The sequence below is a fragment of the Elephas maximus genome, chromosome 9 (genome assembly GCF_024166365.1).
Source record: "Elephas maximus indicus isolate mEleMax1 chromosome 9, mEleMax1 primary haplotype, whole genome shotgun sequence".
Taxonomy (NCBI): domain Eukaryota; kingdom Metazoa; phylum Chordata; class Mammalia; order Proboscidea; family Elephantidae; genus Elephas; species Elephas maximus.
In genome coordinates, this window is record NC_064827.1 from 106384834 (window position 1) to 106408747 (window position 23914).

Consider the following 23914-nt stretch of genomic DNA (forward strand, 5'->3'; position numbering starts at 1 on the left):
GGTTCCGGTGTTGGTGTAGAGGAAGAGGTTTCAACTCTTCAGCAATAAGGTTGTTTCTGTCACTGACCTTGACTGAGTGATGTGCTTTGTTGATGACACACGCAGTTACCAGAACCAAACTGGGAGGTATTGTGACCGAGTTATCAGAACTAATCTGTTGTGTCTTATGTCTAAAGCCATGCCTGCTCAGACTCCTGTGGCTCCATTTATTTTTCAGGCATAACAACTTCTTCGAGACCCTGCTTTCCAAGCTCTACCTCTGGGGAACCCAGGGCCCCACAGAGGAGTTTTATCTTAAAACTTAAAGGAAGACTTAAACTGCTTGAGGAACATGTCTGTATTCTTATTATATTTTTATATAGAGGGGTTCAACATAACACTTTTATTAAAAGCTTAAAGAATTATGTTTAAGAACAGTTTGAAAATCACCCTGGAAAATTGAATCTCTGTGATAATAAACAGGCTCTTGGGAACGTATCTGTGTAAGAATTTTTATTTCTCTGAAGTAACTTTGTGGAAGACACTAAAACTGAAGTAAAGAAAACAAAAGCTGGAGATACTGGCTGCAGAAGAGCACTGAGAATTGTGAAGTATCAACAACAATAAGCTGGTAACACGTAGAATATGGGGTGTGCAACCTCCCACATTGGTACCCAGAATGCAGGGCCTTGTCGCACTCCTCCTGCCTGTCCGCCCTCTCACCCCCTTTCCTGCCACACTAGGAGCCAGTCTCTGTCCCTCCACAAGCCCAGTCACTCACCTCCTGACAGGCACTTTGCTCTATCATTTCAGTAGCTAGCAGACATTTCCTTGGAGTTTACACACCCAAATTTTTATCAAATCAGCAAATAATAGAACTCTTGAAGTAGAGAAGAAAGCCAGAAACACACTGCTACCTCTGAAGCATCAAGTACTTGCTATGGGGAGTTCACTGCCCAGAGCCCAGAGGTCGAGGCTGCTCTGCCCACCTGGCAGGACGGGAGCCTAATGTGGGGAAGGTGGACTGCTCAACTGACGTGTAGGGGTGTGGCAAGCCTGGGCCTCCAGCCTCACTGGGCTCTTGAGGCTAAGCTCCTAGTTTTTGAAACTGTAGGTCAAAACATTGAGGGTCATAAGATCAATTTAGTAGGTGACCAAGCCAACCCCTTGCCATTGAGTTGACTCTTACTCACAGTGACCCCATGTGTGTCACGGAAGGACTGTGCTCCATCGGGTTTTCAATGGCTGTTATCTTATAAAAGTAGATCACCAGGCCTTTCTTCTGTGGCGATGCTAGGTGGATTTGAACTGCCAACCTTCTGGTTACTAGCTAAGAACAAACTGAGCCACCCAAGGACCTAATAGGTCACCAAGCAACATTTAAAAAAAAAAAAAAAGAAAATGTCAGTGTATTGTATAGAGTGAGGAAAAATATCCAAAAATGAAGCTTTGTTTCGGTGTGGGTTTGTATACACATATGTACATGGGCATCCGTTACTGGCCAGCACGCTAGCCCATTCCATAGCCGCCAGGCCTGTGTATAGTTGGCTGCGATGAATGTGTTTGGAACGATTGAGCCACCAGCCTCATAAGAGAGCACTTTGTGTTTGTGAGCTGCAGAATTCCTTTTGGACGCCCAGACCATGTGTCTGCTCAGACCTTTCACCACACAGGTACACCCCACTTTCCCACAGCAAGATCCCATTCTGGGGCAGTTACACAGGTGATTCAAGGTCTCAGTTCTGTATCATCAGATGTAGGGCGGACATGAATGGCCTCACATGCCTGCCCTTTGTTCTTCCCACCCCAGACTCTCAGAACCTCCCATCTGTACCCAGCCCCACAGAATACCTGGGGTGGGAGGGGCGGTGAGCCAGTCCCAGTGATTGTTGGTGTCTGTCTGTGTACTCAGTACCATGCTCTAGACTTCAGGAACCTGGAAACTTTTAGAATCTCTTCCCAGTGGTGCTGTGTGAAAACCGCACTGTGTGCTAAGTGAGGGCCGCGCCCACACCTGCCAGCCGCGTTTTTCAGGTCAGTTCAGCACAATGTACTGAGGGTCCCTCGAGCTGCAAAATTTTAAAAGCAGATTTTCGGACTCAGACTAGTTTTATTGGACCACAGTATTCAAGGGCACACATTTTTATATCATTCAGGACTTGATGTCACTGCATGTTATGGGGAGACTCCAGGGATCCACAGTCTCTCTGTGTCACCATTATCAGCAGGCCCTATGCTGAGTGCTTTACACGTTCTGTGCTATCCTCACCTCACCGTCTGAGGCGAGGAGTTACTGCAGATGAGGAGACAGGTAGCAGGTGAGGCCGTGGTCTGCGGAGATAGGCCTGCCCCCCACCCTGCTCCCACCCCTTCTGGCCCAGCCTGCCTGTCTGTTATCCCCTCTGCTCCTGAGGACTCCGTGAGGAGGCAGGTAAGGGAAGCCTTGGTAAACAAAACAGAAAGGGCGCCCAAGTGTGAGGTGGGCCTCTAAGAAGAGGCTGGTACAGCGAAGGCGCAGGTTACATGACCACCAGGCCCTGCACCTCCCCACCTCTCCAGCTCCCAGTCTGCTTACTTCCAAGACGCCTTTTGCTGATTTTTTTCTGCGTTCTTCCTCTGTCCCTACTTGCTGCTGTTTTCCCCCTTCTCCTTCCACCCTCCCTTTCCCCATTCTCTTCCTTGCTCCTCACTTCCTTATCTGGGTGTGACAAATTGATGTGTTTGAGGCTAAACTCTTGGCTGACCCTAGACTTTTAAGTGATCGTAGCATGAGGTTGTAGTGACTTGATGTATTTTATTATCTCATAGTTTTAGAAGCCACTACGCTTTTCAGCTCCATTGAGACATGATGGAAGTACCATAAGATGTGACTATTTAGTGTACGGCTTGATCAGCTTTGACATGTGTATGCTCCCGTAGAACATTAAACAAATCAAGAAGCCATGGAAAGAAAGGATTAATAAATTCAGCTACACACAATTCAAAATTTTTGCGTGGCAAAGCTGTCATGAACACAGTTTCAAAAAAAATAGATTGACAGACTTGAGGAAATATTTGCAATTTAATCAAAGGCAAGAGCTAATTTCCCTCATATTAAAAAACAAGAGTCCAACAAGTTAACTAGAAGAAGCCAGTAATCTAGTAGAAGAGACAGTTCCTGGGAACGAGCTCATGCCTGCTGCCACGCGCTCAGCCTCCCTCTGATGGGCTTTAAACTGGCCAAGAGGCATCTTCACCTGCTCCCTGTCCACAGGCCCCTGTGGTCCCTGGAGTGGGGAGGCCCGGCCAGGATATGGGGACACAGGACCCCAGGTCCCCCTGTCCTTCAGGCCCATCCCTGGTGGGCGCCCTTGAGCCTGCCCCTGCCTGTGTGAATAGTCCCTTCCTCAAGCTCTCTTCCTCAAAAGCAAACTGCCTGCCTCCTTGGGTACCGTTGTTGACTTATCGACAGCGCCATGGCTGGGTGGTGGTGATGGCGGGAGTGTGCTGCTGCAGCCTTGTGAAAGGCACTGAGGCAAGACCCAAACCTCCATGCCTAGAAGCTTAGGCACAGATACCCTCAGACATCTGAAGTGACACGTGTACCCCACTTTCCATTGCGTTGTAGGTGGTTCTCAGTCTTCACCATACAAACAAAATACCATCAGTGGGGGTCTGACTAAGTTGTGCTACAACTGTTAATACAGAGAAGGAGAAACTGCTTTGTGTGCTTAAGGAACAAGTCAAAATATTCTTTAGTTAAATTTAAAAATAAAATCAGAGTAGAGATTAGTGCGAGCCATGCTGTTATTTGTGTTAAATGGAAAGGAAAGGCTATAGATAGAAATTGTATGTGTGTTTATAAAACAAACTGGTATAGTAGTCTCTGGGAAGAAAATACTTTTTTTTAGTGTTTTGTGTATTACTGTAGAAAAAGAATTCGAGTGTAAAGAGATGGGAAATGTTTCTTAGCAGGTTGATTTTTGGTTTAGTTTTTATGTGTAATTGAGATCAGTCTCAATCTGGTTGGGACTGAAATGAAACTGTTAAATTTTTCTCCGGTGTTTGCTCCCAGCCGGTCCAGGTCCAGTGTCCCTTCTCCTCCAGGCAGCCAAGCCCTTGACACTGTCTGGGGCAGGTGCCACATGTTGCCCCCATCCCCAGTGTAAGATTCCATCCTCCTGTTTTTTTGGGTGTCTGGGTCCAGGCTGGGCTGCAGCCTGCGGCTGGACGAAGGTCTGAGCTGATTGGTCCCCTGAAAGAATGGTGGGGGCGGGCCTGCATGGAGGCCTGGTTTTACCAGCCCTATAGCCATTGCTGCTGCCCCTAAGGTGCAGATGGCCCAGGGCACCCTGTTTTATAAGTCCAGGAAGCTCTAAGTCAGTGCTCTGGCAAGCCTTCAGCCTCTGGCCAACCTTCAGCATTGCTCTGGGCCTCCAGTGAGAGTGGGTGCAGAGAAAGACCAAAAGAATGTGGCCCTTGCCCTGGAAAAGCAAGCTCCTTCCCAGTCCTGACAAGAGGACTGCAGATCAAGGGGCTTTGTCAGGACCAAGAATCGCCCACAGGGGTCTGTCCCACCCCCACCCCAGCATGCTGTGAGGGGCAGAGCAGAGGGCCCCACCAGCACTCCTGGGGAGAGAACAGTGGGGCTGTGGGGAAGGCTGGGACACTGGGGATAGAAAAGACACCCACAGAAGCCTATAGGGCTCCAGCTGCTGACATCTGTGTGTAGCACCCCTGTTGCTCATTTATAATCTAACTGAGGAAGTTAGAAAGGACTTAAGGTGACTAAGTTGACCTTCAAGTTGCCTCCAACTCATGGTGACCCCATGTGTGTCAGAGTAGAACCGTGCTCCAGAAGGTTTTCAGTAGCTGATTTTTTGGATGTAGATTGCTGGGCCTTTCTTCCGAGGCACATCTGGGGGTGGACTCAAACCTCCAACCTTTCAGTTAGCAGCTGAGTACATTAACCATTTGCACCATGGAGGGAATTAATTAATCAGTAAACACAATCAGATATGTAGAGTGGACAGCTTCCTTCCTATAGACCTGCGTCTGAGTCCTTTGTGGCTCCTGGCACCTAGGGTTCCACTTTCCTGGCATTGTAAATTAGGAAGGAACTTGACACGGTGTGTTATGGCCCCTTTCAAGGATTATAAATGTTTCTCAGTGACCTGGAGGAAGGATGTTCCATCGGTGTCCCCTTCGGAAATAGTGCTGGGAGGCTTGCTGCCAGCTTTTCAGGAAGATCCTCATTCCGTGTGGCCACAAGTGGCCGTGCAAGTTACGTGTTCTTGAGCATTTGAGGGGATGGGGAAATAAGGATTGTCTTTGTCCCTGAGAGAAACACGAAGAGAAGTAAAACCATGTGCACTAGCAAGAAGTATCTGGTAGGCTCTCAGCCTCGTGGTCCTCTCTGTGATGCCTTTTAACATCCGGTCCTTGAAACACTGAAATGCTTTAAGCTCTAAGTCATGAAAAGGCTTGCTTGTTTGCCCTGCTGTCCTTGGGGGCGGGGTGGCTGCACTTCCTGGATGCCATGTTAGTGTCCAGGGGTCCGGAGACTCCATCTCTTATTAATTGCGACAATCAACTATTTTTAACAGTAGGAGAAGTGGAAATGCTGAGCTCATAGTTGTTGTGAAAAAGCCTCTTTCACTTAGCTGTCTTGCAGATCTTTGTCCAGTAATGGAGGAGCGGCCCTGTGGGCCTCATCATTTGTGCTGCGTTACCTTTGTGTGTGTAAGTAAGATGGAGGAAAGCACAAAAAGGAGAGGCTAAACCCTCTGATTTCGAAATCAAATCAAAAAAAATTTCCCAAATTGTAAGTGATAAAAGGACAGTCATTGTCAAGGGCATGGTGGGATCAGATGTAATTCAGATGTAAGCTGCTGGGCCACTTGGACGCTGATATGGTTCTCAAACACACGGCCCTATTCGAGGCTGGTGCGTGTGTCACCCCTATTTTGCAGGTGAGAGGAGTGGGTGGGAGACCATCTGGGGCTCTCCTGAGTCACAGAGTAGGTGGCGGAGCAGCAGGGCCCAGTCCTGATGTGCGTCCCAGACATACACTTCCTCCACCGCTCCCCGTTTCCACGAGGCCCACACGCAGAAGGCACATCTGATGGTGCGTGAGGTCAGGAAGGTAGTGAGGGGTCGAGACAGCCGAGGGCTGCTTCCCCTCTCACCTCTGTCCACAGCTGGTACTGGGACCCAAGCACGGAGTGGGGTCCTGTACACGGCGGTGCCCCCAACTGTGAGGCCTTACGCCGAGCTGGCTTCTCCGAGCTCTGCTTATGCGCCCTTTCTGCTGAGAATATTTTGGGGGCTGCTCTTCCCCCATCTTGTCTGGTGTTCATTGCTACTGACTGTAGAAAAGAACCATTTTGTTGAAGATGGAACACTCTCCCAGTCGTGACCAGCTTCCTTTAGACATGGTGGTCCAAGGCCACGGTTTCACTTCCGTGGACCTCTGAAACGCCTTCGTGGATGTAAAGACGTGCACGGTGGCATCCGGTTTGCAGAAGGTCAAAGCCCCTGTCTGCCACCTCCCAGGGCAGGGCAGAAGGAGCACTAGAGCTAACACCTGTTCTCAGTGGCGTGGAAGCCAGAGGCAGAGATTCTTAAAAGATTTGGTTTCTCCCTTCATTCCTAATTGTTTGTGTGCAAATCTATTTGTAGTAGATTAAAGGAGAGATCTAATAATGATATAATTTAGAGGGTTCTGGCCCAAACATTGATATTGCTTACATTTTACTGTTGCCACAAACTGATTACTATAAAGGGTCTCCGTTGTTCAAAGCCAGTAAAAACAAGCTGCGATGTCAGGAGGCTGTTATTTATTTATTTATTTATTAGTGCTTAAAACTTTTTTTTTTTTTTGTATTTTGTAATACAAGTGTCTGTTGTCATCACATCTGTTTGGTTTCTGAGTTTGAAAAGCAAGAGCTCTCTGATAGCAGGGATTTGGATAGAAGGAATGCCTGTATTTCCTTAGGCTGTATTTCCAAAAGAGACATTAATGAATTAAATCTTTTTGTATATATTAGCACCTTGCTTTCTATAGAAATGCAGTTGATTCATAGAACCTTAGTACAACCCCTTTACTTAACAGATGTACAGACTAAAAAAGTTCAGGGGAGGAAAGTACTACCCAGGGTAAAATTCAGGACCCAGCAATGTATGAGAGTTTTAGTTGTCCTGTATCTTCACCGACACTTGGTATTGTCAAATGTTTAAAAAGCCATTGGAGTAGATGTGTAGCGGTATCTCATTGTGGGTTTAATTTGAATTTTGCTAATAACTAAGGATGTTGGGCATCTTTTCATATGCTTATTTGCTTCTGGTATATTTTTGGTAAATTGTTAAATCTTGTGCACGTTTTAAAAATTGGGCTATTTGTTCTCTTACTGTTAAGTTTTCGGAGTTCATTATACATTCTGGATACAACAAGTCTCTTGTCAGTTACGTGATTTGCAGAATTTTTCTCTGGTCTGTGACTTGTCTTTTCGTCCTTTTTACAATGTCTTTCTCAGCAAAAGTTTTTTTTTTTTTTCTTTTATGGATCATGCTTTTCTTGTCATATCTAAGAACTCTTTGCCCTATACAAAGTTGTAAAGATTTTTATCCCATGTTTTCTTCTAGGTGTTTTGTAGTTTTCGGTTTTACATTTAGGTCTTGATCCATTTTGAGTTAATTTTTGTACAAGATGTGAGGTATGGGTTGAGGTACATTTTTTTCATATGGATGTCCAGTTATTCCAGCACCACTTGTTGAAAAGATTATCCTTTCTTCATTGGATTGTCTTTACATCTGCCAAATCAATTGACCATGTTTATGTGGGTCTATTTCTGGACTCTATTCTGTTTCACTGATGCATGAGTATATCCTTTCGTGAAACCACAGTGCCTTGATTACTGTAGCTTTATATTAACTCTTGAAATCAGGTAGCGTGTCTTCCAACTTTGTTCTTCTTTTTGAAAATTGTTTTGGCTTTTCTAGTTCCTCTGCCTTTCTATATAAATTTTAGAATCAGTTTATCAACATCTAAAAAATTTCTGGAATTTGATTGTGATTGCATTGATTCTTTAGATCACTTTGGAAAGAATTGACATTTTAACAATATTAAGTCTTCCAAGCCATGAACATGGTATATCTCGCCGTTGATTTAGGTGTTCTTTAATTTCTCACATCATTGTTGTGTAGTTTTCAGCTTACAGAACCTGTACATATCTTGTTAGGTTTATACCTAAGTATTTCATATTTTTTAGTGCTGCCATAAATAGTATTTTTAAGTTTTCAATTTACGGTTGTTTATTGCTAATTGATTTTTGTATATTGTATCCTGTACGTTCATTAAAAAAGGAAATTCACCATCATTAGGGTTATTTCTTCAAGTTTTCACTACCCTTTTCCCTAATCTGCTTGCGATTATTTAGTTTTCATAGTTCCAAGTTCATTGCTTTTTTTATTTTGTGTCCAGAGTGTTTAGTTGTGACTCATGGGAGAGAAAGGCTATAGTGGTATTACTCTATCTTGGCCAGCACTGGAGCTTATTATTTATTCTGGTGCTCAAACTACCCCAAATTTGGCCAGAGGGAGACCCTTCATGATGGCTTCGGTGTCCCTTTGACATGACTCATCATTTTTTTAGCGTTTTCTTTATTTCTAGCCCAAGATGTTCAGGATTCATCTTGTACCTTTCTTGTCTCAATTCTGGAATCAGCCATTTCTCCAAAACACCCTTGTTATTTCAGTAGAGAATGGTGTTTAGAAATCAAGATCCGGGCAGTAGGTTTGTTAATTGCTGTAGGGGTAATCAGTGCTCCCAGGGCATCTGATGGACAGAGCTAGGGTGTGTATGTGCTTAAGAACTCGGCTGCTAACAAAAAGGTTGGCAGTTTGATAATCACCAGCCGCTTCTTGGAAACCATATGAGGCAGTTTGTATGGGCTGCTGTGAGTTGGAATTGACTCTATGGCAACAGGTTTTTGTTTCTGTTTTTTGATATATTTATATCTATATTTATATTTATCTATACATATTGAAATTCATGGGTTCATACCAACACCTCCAACTCTAATCCAGCCCTACAGGAAGTATAGTAAAAGAAAAAAAATTGATGATTGAAGACTTTCGCTGGTTTATTCTAATTTTTTCTAACAGAGAGAAACCTGGCTGTCAGTATCTTCCTTAATCACTCTTTTTTTTAATTGTGCTAAGTGAAAGTTTACAGTTCAAGTTAGTTTCTCATACATGTATATATACATTGTTATGTGACCTTAGTTGCTCTCCCTGTAATGTGACAGCATACTCGTCCTTTCCACCCCGGATCTCCCATGTCCATTCAGCCAGCTCCTGTCCTTTTTTTTTTTTCCTTCTCATCTCACCTCTGGACAGGAGCTACCCGCTTAGTCTCATGTATCTACTTGAGTTAAGAAGCACTGTCTTTACAAGTATCATTTTTATGTCTTATAGTCCATTCTAATCCTTGTCTAAACAGTTGGCTTTGGGGATGGTTTCATTTCTGGGCTAACAGAGTCTGGAGGCCATGTCCTCTGGGGTCCCACCAGTCTCCGTCAGACCATTAAGTCTGGTCTTTTTACTAGAATTTGAGTTCTGCAGCCTACTTTTCTCCTGCTCTGTCAGGGCCTCTCTGTTGTGTTCCCTGTCAGGGCAGTCATTAGTGGTAGCCGGGCACCGTCTAGTTCTTCTCGTCTCAGGCTGATGGAGTCTCTGGTTTATGTGGCCCTTTCTGTTTCTTGGGCTCATATTTTCCTTATGTCTTTGGTGTTCTTCATTTTCCTTTGCTGTAGGTAGATTGGGACCAATTGACGCATCTTAGATGGCCGCTTGCTAGCTTTTAAGACCCCAGTAGAGGAGGCTGTTTTATTTTTATTTATTTATTGTGCTCTAGGTGAGAGTTTACATATCAAGTGAGTCTCTCCTACAAAAAGCCATACACACCCCACTGTGCACTCCCAGCTGCTCTCCCCTTAATGAGACAGCACATTCCTCCTCTCTACCCTGTGTTCTCCGTGTCCATTCAGCCAGCTCCTGCCCCCCTCTTCCTTGTTACTTTGTCACCAGACAGGAGTCACCCAAATAGTCTCATGTGTCTGCTTGAGCCACGAAGTTCACTCCTCACCAGCGTCATTGTCTGTCTTATAGTCCAGGCCAGTCCCTGCCTGTCGAGTTGGTTTCAGGAATGGTTCCAATCTTGGGCTATCAAAGGGTCTGAGGACCATGACCGTCAGGGTCCCTCTGGTCTCAGTCAGACCATTAAGCCTGGTCTTTTTATGAGAATTTGAGATCTGCATCCCACTGTTCTCCTGCTCCATCAGGGATTCTCCGTTGTTTTCCCTGTCAGGGCAGTGATCGATGGTAGCTGGGCCCCATGTAGTTCTTCCAGTCTCAGGCTGATGGAGTCTCTGGCTTATGTGGCCCTTTCTGTTTCTTGGGCTCATGTTTACCTTGTGTCTTTCGTGTTCTTCATTCTCCTTTGTCCCAGGTGGGTCGAGACCAATTTAAGCATCCTAGATGGCTGCTTGCTAGCGTTTTAGACCGTGGACGCCTCTCACCAAAGTGGAATGCAGACTGTTTTCTTAATACGTTTTGTCATGCCAATTGACTTACATGCCGCCTGATACCATGGTCCCCAGAACCCCGTCCCTGTTAGTCTGGCCTTTAATGCTTTTGGTCGTATTGAGGAAATTGCTTTTGGTTTAGTCCAATTGTACTGAGTATCCCTGTGTTATGTGTTACCCTTCCCTTCACCTAAAAAAATTTTTGCCTATCTGGTTAGTGAATATTGCTTTCCCTCCCCACCCTCGTAACCGTCGAAGAATATTTTCTTCTGTGTTTAAACTTTACCTGGAGTTCTTATAATAGTGGTTTCATACAATATTTGGAGGAGGCTGTTTTTAAATGCACATGTGTACTTCCAGTTGACGTTGAACTTGTATGGAATATAAAATGGCAGGCTGCTCACTGGCTTCGAGTCAGTGGGAAATGGCCTGGGACTGGATGGATTCTGCGAAGCCCATTCAGGAAGCCCCAGGTCAGAACTTCCCTGTGAGAAATGTCCCTGAAGATCATCCCTCACCCCTGACGCCACCTGCACCCCCCGAGCTTTCCCCTCGATTGTCTGAGAACAGCGTCTTCTCAGAAATGTTTTGAGCAGCGTCTTCCTTCTTTTATTCTGCTTATTGTTAGAATCGATAGCATTGAACCAAAATACCAGTTGTTGTCAAGTCAGTTCCGACTCATGGCAGCCTCATGTGTGTCAGACTAGAACCGTGCTCCCTAAGGTTTTAGTGACTGATTTTTCACAAGTGGATCGCGAGGCCTTTCTTCCACGGCGCCTCTGGGTGGACTCAAACCTCCAGCCTTGCAGTTAGCAGCAGCACGTTGCCCATCTGCACCACCCAGGGACTCCAGATCCAACACTAAGAAAACTAAATGGGTGTGGTTTTAAAGGCAAACCTCACAAGGAGGACTAGCAGCCGGGTTGGGGATTTGCATTTAATTTTACAGTTGTTTTGCATTTATCCGTTATCTTGCAAAATCATGTCTAAAAACAGTGAGACACGTCATGGAAACATGCCCTCTTTTCCCCTATAATTGACTTAACAGCCTTCCTAAATAGGAATGCGGTTCCTTTCTTTAAAAAGGAATTTAAGATTAGACGTGTCGGTGTCTCCGAGGTAGACCTACTCTAGAAAGTCACTGTGTCTAATACAGAAAGCTTTTTATCATTAGAGGCATCAGGTGCGCGAGCTTGCTGCTGACTGATTTTCTCTCTCCTCTCTGAAGGTCCGCCATCGCTGGTGTGAGCTCATTGTCAAACACAGATACACTAAAGCGTATGGACAGGTGGAGCGCTTCCTGCGGGGGGACCAGGTGAGTCCATTCGCCAGTGGGTGGGGTTCAACGCCACCGGCCCTGCCTGTCCAGTGTGCCTCACATGGGCCCGACTGGTGGACATCTCTTTGTTACAGATATTTTAAGGAGTGGCAGGACCTTCAGTGACACCCACACTTCTAAGCTGTTTCTCCCACTTCTTTGGTGCCCCTTTTAGAGCATTAATGAATTCTGTATTAAAAAGTCCCTTGGTTTTACCTGAGTGGCCCAAGTACCCAGGGTTCTTTGTGGTCCTGAGCTCTGCCAAGTCTGAGCTGTGGCCCTACAGTGCCATCACGGCCCTGATCTACAACCCATGACAGTTTAAGACAGAGAGCCCAGTTGGTTGGAGACGCCTTTGTCTGCGTCTGCACCAAAGAACCAGGCTACGTCCCTGGAGACCCTTCCTCACTGTTGACCACAGGAGAGTGACCTCCTTCCAAGGACCCACAGGAAGGATGTGTGTGAGGTGCTTGTAGATTTGGGGTGTTCACGGACTTAACAGTCACAGAATTGGGGCATTCATAGACTTGGGGTATTCACAGAATTAGGGGCATTCACAGACTTGGGGCATTCATGGACTTGTGGGAGTCGCCCCGGCCCTCACTCCCTCATGTACTTCAGGATCACCGCCCCCACCCCTACACACTGATGTGCGTGTCTGCAGTGGAGTGTGAGCGTGGCTTCTCTCTGCTGCTGGAAGTCAGCCTTCAGCTCCTTCCTGTACTGGGACCAGGGCTGTCGCGCTGTGTGAGCTGCAGGGCTGTGTGAGCTGAAGGATGGAGCTGCTTCTCAGTGGGGTGGGGAGAGGGGTGGAGTGGGGGCAGGGCAGACAAAAGGACTTTTGATAGGGTCCTGAGGACTGAGGGCAGCCAGCAAGTGAGGGTGCATTATTCCCACAAAGAGAAGTACGTGACTTTGTACCAGAAGAAATGTCACATTTGCACAATGGAGCAAGAGGTGTTTGAAAAAACAGAGGTACAGGGACGGGGTCGGGGGCGCGTTCAGGACAAAGTATGAGAACAGCTGTGTCCTTAGGGTCTATTCTGAAAACCAGAATTAACTGCAGTGTATTTAAAGCCATGGTCTTTGCAAATCGGCTTTTTCAGGGAAGGATTTTGAGCCCCTACCTACCTAGTTTTTAGGTCGTACTATCTTTGAGACCTTTCCTTTAATTTGCTCCAGCAGAACGCACTATGTGTGATCTGCAGCAGAGCTAAGCTTGGAACTCGGAGAGTCGAGGCAGAACCAGAGGAGCCCACTGCTTTCCCACAACGTAACAGGCCGTGTTAAAAATGTGGGAAAACGCAGATGTGCGTCTCCACAGCATTGTTTTTGAAACAGAAGAGACAGTGTGTACTGTGGTGGTCCGGGAAGCCAGAGGGGTGGTGCTGAGGCTGTACTGAGGGATGGGTGCTTTGCCAGGAACAGCGTGATGATTCTTCCACCTGTGGCCACAGTGTGAGTTGTTCCTCATTCCGTAGTAGGTCACGGACTCCATGAACTCACACCGCCAGCTCTGCCCAGGGACACGCTGTCATGGAGGAACCCGCATGTCTGTAACGTGCACATGGGTCTTTATGTGCTGCTTTCAGCTGTGATGTTTTCCGCACTGGTCATCGTGGGGCCTGTCTCTCCAGAGCATTCCTAGTGTTCACCACTTTAGACATGCCCCCTCCTCACTCTGATCCTTAAAGCATGAGAGTCTGGTGATGCAGTCGATAGCTAAGAATTCCTTGGGGTGTGGGTGAGCATGAGGGAGGAGGGGGATTGAAAATGCAGATTCCGGAACTACAGCTACTCAACTGACTGTCTCTTCTCCCAGGGCCTTCGTGATTTCCCAACCAGCAGCTTTGTGTGAAACAAGCACGTGCGTAGCGCACAGCTGTGTGCTGCACATGTGTGTGCATGGCTGTGCCTGTGTGTACACGTCATTTACTTATGACCGCTGGACTTTGCTCCCCTGCAGGCCATGGGCACCTACCTCTACGGCGAGCTGATGGTGAGCGAGGATGCCCGGCAGCAACAGCTCGCCCGCAAGTGCTTCGAGCTGACCAAGGAGCAGATGGACAGAGCCTCAGCCCAGGTGGTGGCTGAGATGCTCTTTTAGAGGTGATTCTCTCCCTTTCCTGCCCTTTGTTTGGTTCTAACCGGATACTCCTCTTAGGAGCCAAGTGGTGACCGAGACCACTGCAGCGTCGGTCTCTGCCCTCGCCCAGTGGCCTTGGAGAGCGGGTAGACAGGTGCCTTTGGGCAGCGTGAGGCCCAAGTCCGCAGAGCCTCATGCTGACCAGAAGCTGCAGCTGCCCAGTTCACTGCAGGATGGCTCTTGTAGGCCCTGCTGTCGCCACTGCACGTGGAACCAGAAATCACGGCAAACACCTTGAGTAGGCCTAGAAGCTAGGGTGGGAAGTGTGGTGGGTGTCCCTGAGCAGTCATCAAGTCCCATCTGCCCCAGGTGTGCACGGCTGGGCTCCCCTGAGTCCTGTGCCTTCTAAACACGTGTTCCCTCTTCTAGGCCAAGTGAGGCTTGTACTGCGACCTGGCCTAACTGATGGGCTGTGTCAGCCTCCCAGCCAACCTGTGTCGCACGTCTGCATGGTGACACCATGTGTCCCGACAGCTGGTCTTCCTACCCTTTTCCTCACTGTCTTGGAGGTAAAGGGTCTGGAGTGGCAGCCCTGTTAATTTAAATTGCTTCCTCTGCTAATTGTGCTAGGAATTGACCTGTTAGATGTACTTCCTTGCGGTTTGTTTTTAAATGTGGGTTTCTGTGTTGTAAAAGGAATTAGGCAGTGGTCTGTAAAGTTTTGCACGTAGAGCTGTGGGATTATAAATGTGTTTTTTTTCTCTAGTACTCTTATTTCTGTATCAAGGTTTTACATGATGTAATAGACTATGTCTAATTTTGTATCCTTTTTAAAAAAGGCAATATCACATCGGCAGCATTTTTCACACGGCTTTGTAGCCCCTCTGCCGTTATAGTTTTAATCAGCATTTAATATTTTTGTTGATACTCTCAACCATTTGTTTGACATTTAGTTCGCTCGTAATGTTTGGCTCTTGTAAAAACTATTTCTAATATGTCTAAGTATCTCACTGAAAGAACTCTAATACTGAAGAGAAAAAAAAACAAGTTTTGTAAAGCGTGATCCTGCCCTTCCAGAAGAGGAAGGCAGTGAGCGTGACTGCGGGGTGCATCGTGCGGTGAGCGGGGTGCATCGTGCGGTGAGCGGGGTGCATCGTGCGGTGAAGCAGTGTCTGCAGACGTGTCCCGGACGCTGTGCCTTTGGGCAGTTCCGGGCAGTAGTCGAGATGCAGGTACAGCGGTAGCGCAGTGATCTTGTTGCCAGCCTCACACAGTGGTCAGCATAAATCACGTTTCTCTTCAGATTTTTAATTTCACGGAGAATTTGTGTTTCTTGAAGTATGCAGAACTACAACAAGGCAAATTACGCCTTTGATCGTTTCCTCTGCCCCAAATTTTGGAGACTTTAGCTGTGACGCGGTCTCAGGGTTCTTCATTTTCCTTTTTGGCCTCAGATGGGCAAAGGAGTATTCCTGGAGACAGCTTGCTTTTTACCCCCGCCCCAAGTCGCCATTCCGGTCCCTGCCACTGGTTCTAGGTGAACACAGGACCCCCTGCTTTCTCCTTGAGGAGCAGTGGTGACAGCTGCACCCTCCAGGGGTTGGGGACCTTTCCAGCCTGAGAGTGGGCCCAGGCAACCCTGACCACTTAGGAGGGTGCGCTGTGCGTGGGGATCTTCTCCTCCAGGGTGAGACCCACTGAACTGCCTGAGCAAGGCCACCGTCTTCACTAATTCTGTCCCACAGCTGGTTCCCAGCTGCAGTGACATTTTCATAGTGTCTCTGAGTCCTTGAGATTTAAAAAGTTATATCTCTAAGACCCCAGCTAAATGAACAGCAAACAAAAGCAGAGCCTGTGTGGTGACCTGACAGGCTTGGAAGCAGGGGCTGAGTGGGACAGGGGTTGTATAAAGAGGGGCACTTGCCCTGGGCGCAAGTCCAAAGGGGCATCAGACACGATACGGAATGACCTTCTTGAGGTGCCACAAATATGAAGGGCACCTGACTGAGGCAACCAGATAAGGGGCGGGGAGGCATTTCTGCTTAGCATCGCCGCTATCAACGTCTTACTCGTCTTGAAGTCTTGAATTGGGGTGGGGCACAGCTTAGAGATTGTTCCTGGGTGCTCGTTACCCATGCTACGCCCCTGCCTGGAGGTGGCCGTGTCCCGTGGCCCAGTGAGTGCGGGGTGAGCGGTGGGCATGGCCGCGGTGCTCTCGACTGCTCTGGCTGCTTGGGTTCCTGGCATGCTGATTTGTGACTTAAGATTAAAATCACATTGCCAGGGATTACCACGCAACCACGACCTTGGCTGCTCCTCCAGAAACCATGGTTCCTCTCTCTCTGCAGTTGGGAGAACAGACGTGTCCCGTAGCTCTCCTTTGGAAACAAGACGCCAGCGACCACAGAAGATGCGCTCCGGCCCTTTAGTTTTGCCCAGACGGATGACCTCTCTGACAAGGTGCAGAGCTTAGCTGATTGGTGAACAGTGATTGGTTTCCGCTTTGTTCACAGTGGCTAAGTTCTGCACCTGGAGAGAAGGTGAGATGGGGGCAGTTAAGTTGGAGCCGCTGGGCTGAGCATTGCTGACGGAGGGCCACTGCGGAGTGGTCCGGTGTTGGAGAGCACATTTCTGGAGGATGAGAGACCTACTCGGCCGAAGGATGCACTTTCTCCTGTCAAGGAGGCAAGGACTAGTCCCAGAGTCCTTAAATGTGTCTACAGAAGTAAAATTCACTAATGAGTCATCTGTCTAAAAGGTCAAATGTATTGAAAGCTGCGAAAATGATTCTTATAAAACACTAAGGCCAGTCCATCAAGAAAGTCTGTTAAAACTGTGTCCATGGTGTGATGCGTGTGAGCCAGGCGGGGTGTTGTCAGGACAGGCCTGGTTGTGGCCTCACGCGCATGGTGAACTCTCTTTTGTATCTGTAGTCTAGGTCTCTGTGTCTTCTGAGGCCACTAGCAACAACACGACGGAGCTCAGCGAGGCACTGCTGCTGCGGGCTGTCGATTGGACCCGTCCTCCGGTGCCTACTGAGCTGATATCAGTTCTCATTTCACACACTGGCTCAGTTCAGCAGGAACAGGAGTCGAGCCCTAGAGCAAAAAGACTTCCCGTTTGTAAGTGCCGGAGGCTCCTGGAGCCCAGACCCACCCAGGCGGAGACAGACCTGAAGCGTCCAGCGCCAGGACCCACCAGCCAGCTCCCCTGGTGCCATTTGTATGTGTCCATGTGGTGCGGGTGTGGGTCGGATCCCAAGGTTAAATTGGCACAGAAGGAAGGCCTGCCTGGCACTCAAAGGCAGAACGTGTTAGCGCCCAGGGTGGCATGGCCCCTGCAGGCATAGTGGGCAGTGCCCACCTCTTCACCCAGAGTTCTAGGCTTTCTGAAAGCACTTGGAGGGAACTCAGATCTAAAGTGGGATCTCTTCCTCGCATCTGCCTCTTAAGTGCAGCCCTAATTACAACCCATTTGGTTTCATGATCCTGTGTGAGTCAAGTCCGTGTCAAATGGTCCGTCCGTAAACCAGCCCCGTGGCTGCGGGACGTGGCTGCCTGACCTGTCCTCCATGCGGACCCTTCCTCCAAAGCTGGGGGAGACTCGGCGCACAAAGGTACTTACGTACCAAGACCCCTTTTACAAGAACTCCTCCGTCGTGACTGAGTAATAAATTTTATTGCTGTTTCCTTTGCAGGAAAGATCACAGAGAGATTCTTTTTCATATATCCACTCCCAGTCCTGGTGGGAGCAGGCTTCACTGACCCTGGACATCAAAGGAAGGATTATGTGGCTGCTAAAGCCATCAGCCGACAGCCACGCCGGTGTCTCAGTCCTTCTCTTTCCCAGAGGCTGGCTTCAACTGAGCGTACGTGAAAGGCAAGTCCTCAGCCCGGCTCCCACCAGGGGCTGTGCCGGGGCTCTGTCCCCTGCCCAGACTGGCCATCTCAGGATTTCAGCCCCAGCTGCATCTCCCCGAGTGTAGGCAGTTCTTCCACAGAAATGACTAAAGTTTCTGAGACACATCAGAAAACCTCCCACACGTTCCACGGAGCCCCTGGGCGTGTGGCTCCACGTGGATAGTTCCCTATTCCAGAAAGTCATACCATTTCTGCGTTTGTGTCCTTTTCTGGAGTATTCCAGGCAGATTCTGCAGAACTAGTTTGATATGTCCAATGTTTAGTTTTCCTAAAGTATTAGCACTTTTTTGTAAAAGTGCAGGGTATAATAGACCCTAATGTGTATTAAAAATAAAATGTACTCGATTTGTTTTTGTTTTGTATTCCTGTTTGATTCTAATTTTGATACTGTTTAAAAACAAGAAAAATAATCTGTAAGAAAAGGGTATGTTCTCCACATTCTGGTGCTGTTTCTTCTCCAACTCACTAGTTTCTTTAGTTCTGAAGATACTTGTGATACTTTTAGAAACCTTAATGTAAAAGGGAATTAGCCAATGAGATGGCTGGCTGAGTGTGGGGGCAGTTTCTTCTAAAATGTAGAATCGGAGGTACATTCAGGCATCACATATGTCTGTGGTGATGTCCTTTTTCTTTCTCACAAATATATGAAGTTTAAAAAAAAACCTTTGGAAAGACAGATGCTAGAAATTAAGTTTCCTAGTCCTGTCCAGAGGGGAGAATGGCTTTGAAATGCCACGAGAAGACCTTAGTAGTCTGCAGAGTCACGTCACGTAAGAGGCCGAGGTGAGTAAAAGTACTAAGCTCAAAATGCACAGACACACGTAAAGATGTACACGTCCATACAGCGGAGCGTCAGCCATGAAGTGAAGGGAAGTCATGAAGCATGGCGATGTGGATGAACCTTAAAAACGTGCTGAGGGAAACAGATCAGTCACAAAAGGATAAATACTGTATGAGCCCACTTACATGAAATAGGCAAATGGATACAGACCAAAGTTTACTAGTGGCTACTGGGGGCTGGAGGGCAGGGAAGAGGGAGGATGTTGCTTAAGGAGTAGGGAGTTTCTGTTCAAGGTGATGAAAAACTTGGAAATGGACAGTGGTGAATGTAATTAATGCCACTGAAGTGTATACTTAAAGATGGTAAAATGGCAAACTATTTGTTATACACATCACCACGATAAAATGACCAAAAAAAAAAAAAAACAATACATAACAAGTTTCCCTTCTGCCTCTCTCCAAGGGTTGCGTTCCCCGGGGGCTCTCTTATTCTGGCTTATTTGGGGTGATATGAAGCTTTAACATACACCTTCATTAGAAGCTCTTGACCAGGAGATGTTGGTCTTCAAACCCTTTATTTTATTGTAACGATGGCTGCCATTCTACAATGTTCCCTAGGGATATGCTCTGTGCTGTTAAACATGTACTTGCAAATAATCGTATTTTTCTCCTTGAAAATGGTTCTGAGCAGTTTTAAACACCTCGAATACCATACTGGTAGAAAAAGTAAAACTTGATTTTAAAATTAGAATACAAAAGCCATGCTTTCTATGAAGACCAAGAATAAATGATGTTTACTACAGTGGCGTGCATATGTGTGTATTCTTTGAGGGAGGGTGCACCCCACCCCACCCCCCCACCCCCGCCTTTGGCTCAGACTTCGTCAGCATCTCTGAGGATGGAGTGGGGAATGAACTGTCCCTTGGTTTGGTTTGGTTTTTCCAAGAAGTCAAAGCCTCGCTTTGTCTTCTTTAGAAATCACCAGGGCAGAGCCGCTCTGGTGGATGGGTGGAATTGGACACAAAGGCTGCTGAGCCCCGTGATCCACCCCAGCCCTGTGACCTGCTGTCATTATTTGGGTGATGGCCAGCAGGCAGCGGAAGCCTGGGGTCCGGAACTGGTTCTAGTGGGAGGGATAGAGGCTGTCCTCGCTCATCAAGGCTGGTGCCTCATTGCATAGCTTTGCCAAGGTCATGGGTAGGGTTTGCCTTTGCTGCCTAGTCTGCTTCCCAGGAATGGTGAGGCTGGCCTTGGGGTGGCCAGGCTGCTCTGCAGAGTGTCACTGAGTCCAGATACCCATGTCATTCAAGGCTCAGCGGACTATTGACTAGGTTTTCCTAGCTTTCTCCTCTAGCAACTTGGAGACCATTCTGTAGTTGAGCTCATGGCCTAGGCCTGGGAGAGGCTTTCCTCAAGGAGAAGGACCAGTGTGCTTCATTTTTAAAGCCACCACCTGATTTAAAAACATTGGCAACTATCACGGGCCAGCCGGGGCATGGCATAGGATTTGAGTCAGTGTAAATGGTGTGTCCCAGTGGACTGCTTTATCCAGATGAACTTAGAACCTTGTAGAGACACCTGGGTCCCAGCCCAGGCAGATGTGTTTGCAGAAGACCCAGAAAGTCTTGGGGGAGAAGGAAAGATGTAGGTGTGGCCCCTGAAGGGGAAGGAACCAGGTGTCCTTGAGTTCCCACTGTGCATCAGGCCCTCGTCAGCTCCTCTTCAACCCTCAAAGTCACCTACCTACAAGGTGACAGGCAAGGTCTGGATGCAGGATGGCAGCTGGTTTCTTCTCCCGACCCAGTGCCTTGGTGTGGACCGTCTGTTCAGTGATGAATGATCCTGAGGCGGGACTGTCTGTCCCAGGCACTCTGTCCAGTCAATCCCTCAACCACCAAGATCGGGGAGGTTCACGAGGGCAATTCCCACTTAATCCAGTTAGGTGAGGACTGCCAGTATGGGAAGAGCAAGCGACACCCACTGTTGAAAGCATGGAAACCAGAATTTGAGTTAACTGCAGATGAGTCACCCTGAGGAAAATCCAGCCCTGTCTGGAGGTAAGGGCACGGGCGGACGGTTTCCTTAGCTGCTCCGTTTCTGATCTCAGCTGCCCAGAAGATGTTTCCAGGCCTCAGCGGGTCCTGTGGTAGTAGCTCCTGGCAGACTGCGCCATCACTGCCCGTGTTAGGAAGACGCAGAGATGGTGGCCGCCCCCAGGCTGAGTGTAAAAAGTAAGCTGAGAGGTGCACCCGCACCCATTTCTCCACACGAAGAGGCCTCCCCGTGCAGATGCCAAGTACGCAGAGGGTGCCCTGCCCAGGGCACAAAAACGCACTGGCCCTGCTGTCCCTAAGGCTTCATTAGGCTATGTGTGAAATGGTTGTCAGGAGTTTTTGCACAGGGGCTGGTGTGGGGCTCACGTGCACCGTGTTAGACGTGAAGGCTGCACAACTGTGAGGCCCTTGAGTTCTCTTAAGGAGCCTGGTGGTGCAGTGGTTAAACCCATCGACTGCTAACCGAAACGCTGGCAGTTGGAAACCAGCAGCGGCTCCGCAGGAGGAGGATGTGGCAGTCTGCTTCCGTAGAGATTTACAGCCTTAGAGACCCTATGGGGTCGCTGTGAGTGGGAACAAACTCCGCGGCAGTGCGTTTGGCTTTGGTTTGAGTTCTCTGATGGTAGGGCACCCACAAGCTGAGGGCGAGCCAGGCCCTGAGGCTGGGAGACCCCGCCCTCTGTACCCTCGGCCTGATGAGCCCCTCCGAGTGGCGGGGGCGCCGAGGGGCCACTGTAGCCCCCCTTTCTCCAACGTGGTGGTGCCACCTGCCCCCGACGGGAGAGCCCTGCGCAGACCTACCAGACAGGCCGGGTTGGCCAGGTTAGGAGAGAAGCGGCGTCTCAATTGGAAGCAAGTCAATTGGTTAATAGCCAAGCACCGTGCTCCTGAGGAGAACAAAGGGCCGGGCCGGGACCAGCCCTGCCCGGGGCCGCCCGGAAATGGGCGTGCTTCTCCGCCCCCCAGGGAGCGGAGCTCGGAGCCCAGGGCCTGGCCGCTTCCAGCGTGTGGGCTGTGGGCCCGGGTCCCCGGCGCCGCGCTGGCACCGCCCGTCCCCGACGGGCCGCCTGGCCTGGAGGGGCAGCTCGCTCCGCATGCAGCCCCTGGCTTCAGACAAGCATCGCGGTCTTAGCTCCGGTCAGGGGCTGGGCAGGATGAGGGGATCCGCGGACCCCGAAGCCTCCCTGACCCCTCGCCCACAGCCGGGGTGGGGCGGGAAGCCTGGGAGTCCTGGCCCGAGAGGGGCAGGAAGTGCGGGTGGGGAGCGGGAGGAGGAGAAGAAATACGAGAGAAGCCATTTTGGTTCTCTCCGTCTTGGCCTCGCTTCCAGAAGAAAGGGAGATTAAAGCATTTATCTTTATAGAATTTCCAATCAAAACACTGAAACAATAGTCCACATGCCGAACAAGGTAATATTGCCCGAGTTACAGAAAGACGTTGCATTCTCAGGCAGAGCTGAGCGTGCCAAGCGGAGGATGAGAAATAGGAAACAGCATCCCTGACACTAAAAAAAAAAAAAAAAATTTTTTTGACACTAAACCACCCTTTAAAAACGGACAGTTCAGCCACCCCAACCCACCGTGTGCGTCTCCTCCCAGACAGCTCGCTGCCCCAGGCCTGTGGCCTCAGCAGGCTGCCTAGCTGGGCGGCAGGTCTGCCACACCCATTCCCAGAACAGCGGAAGGGGATGCCGCCCCAGGCACCTTGCCAGAGGCTGACGAAGTGCAGGAGCTCTAGGGTTAGATGGCCCTTTGAACGCACCCTCCCCAGGGCACCTGGGCTGAGGCACCTCTGGGCACAGAAAGAGGATGGGGTGTCCGCAGCGCAGGGTCCAGCCATGATGCTCCATACAGGGGTGCAGGGACTGGCAAACCCAAGCCTAGAGCTCTGGAGCCTCCTCAGTCCAAAGTCTGGGGGCCTGAGTTACTTGAGGGGTCTTGGGGGGTCTGGGAATGCCTTGGTTTCCCAGTGCTGCTGTAACGGATACACAAGTGGGTGGCTTTAAAGAGCAGAAATTATTTTTCTCATGGCTCTGGAGGCTAAAAGCCCAAATCAGGGTCTCGGCCACATGGATTCCTTCTTTGTGGGTAGCCCGGGCGTTGCTTAGTTCCTTGGGCTTCCCAGGCATGTAGACAATCCTCCCGTGGCATCTGTCTTCCCCTGTGTGTCTCTCTGGTCTATTCTGCTGTTTTTATAACTCAGAAGTGATTAGATTTAGAACCCACCCTACTAGAGTATGGCCTCATTAACATAACAAAGAAAAACAGGATCATATTTACAGGCGTAAACCCACCCAAAACAACCAAACCCATTGCCATGGAGTCAATTCTGACTCATAGAGACCCTATAGGGCAGAGTAGAACTGCTCCCGTAGGTTTTCCAAGGCTGTAATCTTTATGGAAGCAGATTGCCACATCTTTCTCCTACAGAGAAGCTGGTGGGTTCAAACAGCAGACCTTTGAAGTTAGCAGCCGAGAGCTTAACCACTGTGCCATCAGGACTCCTCACTTACAGGTACAGGAGCCAGGATTTCAATACATACTTTGGGGAGGACTCATTTCAATCCACAATAGGGGGTCTTGGAGGTCTGGAGCAGGTAGGGGGGAGCAGAGTTTAGAGTCTGAGGGGCCAGGGGGTTGGGGGCCAGGGCTGGAGCCTGAGGGGCCTCAGTTTAAAGGACCGCCTGGACCTCCCAGGGCAGTTCCCAGAGGCCAAGCTCCATGAGGCGCATGAACTCTAACCCCTGGGGCCCGCAGTCCATTACAGACAATGACCCCGGCCCCTTCCCGCCTGGGACCTGAAGGTTTACAAGGTGGAAGGGAGGAGAGGCCTGTGGGGACTACACCAGGGCAAGGTTTTATAGATCCTTTCCCACCCTCCCTTGCTGTCCGGGAGATGGATCGGCTAACAAGGCATTTCTGTTCCAGTCCGGTGCCCTGACGGTGTGAAAAAAAGGGAGGAGAGGAAGCTACTGGGAAACTATAGCTCTTCAGAGGCCTCACTCACCAGGCGACTGGGTGCGCCTGCCTGGGAGGGCAGACACAAACCTCACGGCGTGGGAGGAACAGCGCAAAGAGCCTGCTCCTGGGGTCTGGGCCCGGGAAGGGGGGGCTGGAGAGCCCTCAATCTCACATAGGCCCAGGAGAGAAATGAGGTTGGAATTCATGGTCACCAGGGTGGGGACCTCTGAGAGCCAGCAATGGCACCAGAAA

At 49.0% G+C, this 23914-nt stretch overlaps 1 protein-coding gene across 13 annotated transcripts in view; it reads left to right on the forward strand.

The window, feature by feature from the left end:
• Window positions 1-19468, forward strand: part of AOPEP (aminopeptidase O (putative)) — a 464323-nt gene extending 444855 nt beyond the window's left edge. For 9 of the 13 annotated variants that reach the window (XM_049895753.1, XM_049895747.1, XM_049895755.1 and 6 more), the window contains 3 exons: window positions 11773-11859; window positions 13829-13971; window positions 16297-19468. In XM_049895753.1, the coding sequence (XP_049751710.1) occupies window positions 11773-11859; window positions 13829-13969 (228 nt within the window). In that variant the 3' untranslated portion in view covers window positions 13970-13971; window positions 16297-19468. The other 4 variants (XR_007518651.1, XM_049895750.1, XM_049895751.1 and 1 more) reach the window with 4 other exon arrangements.
• Window positions 19469-23914: the final 4446 nt, after the last annotated feature.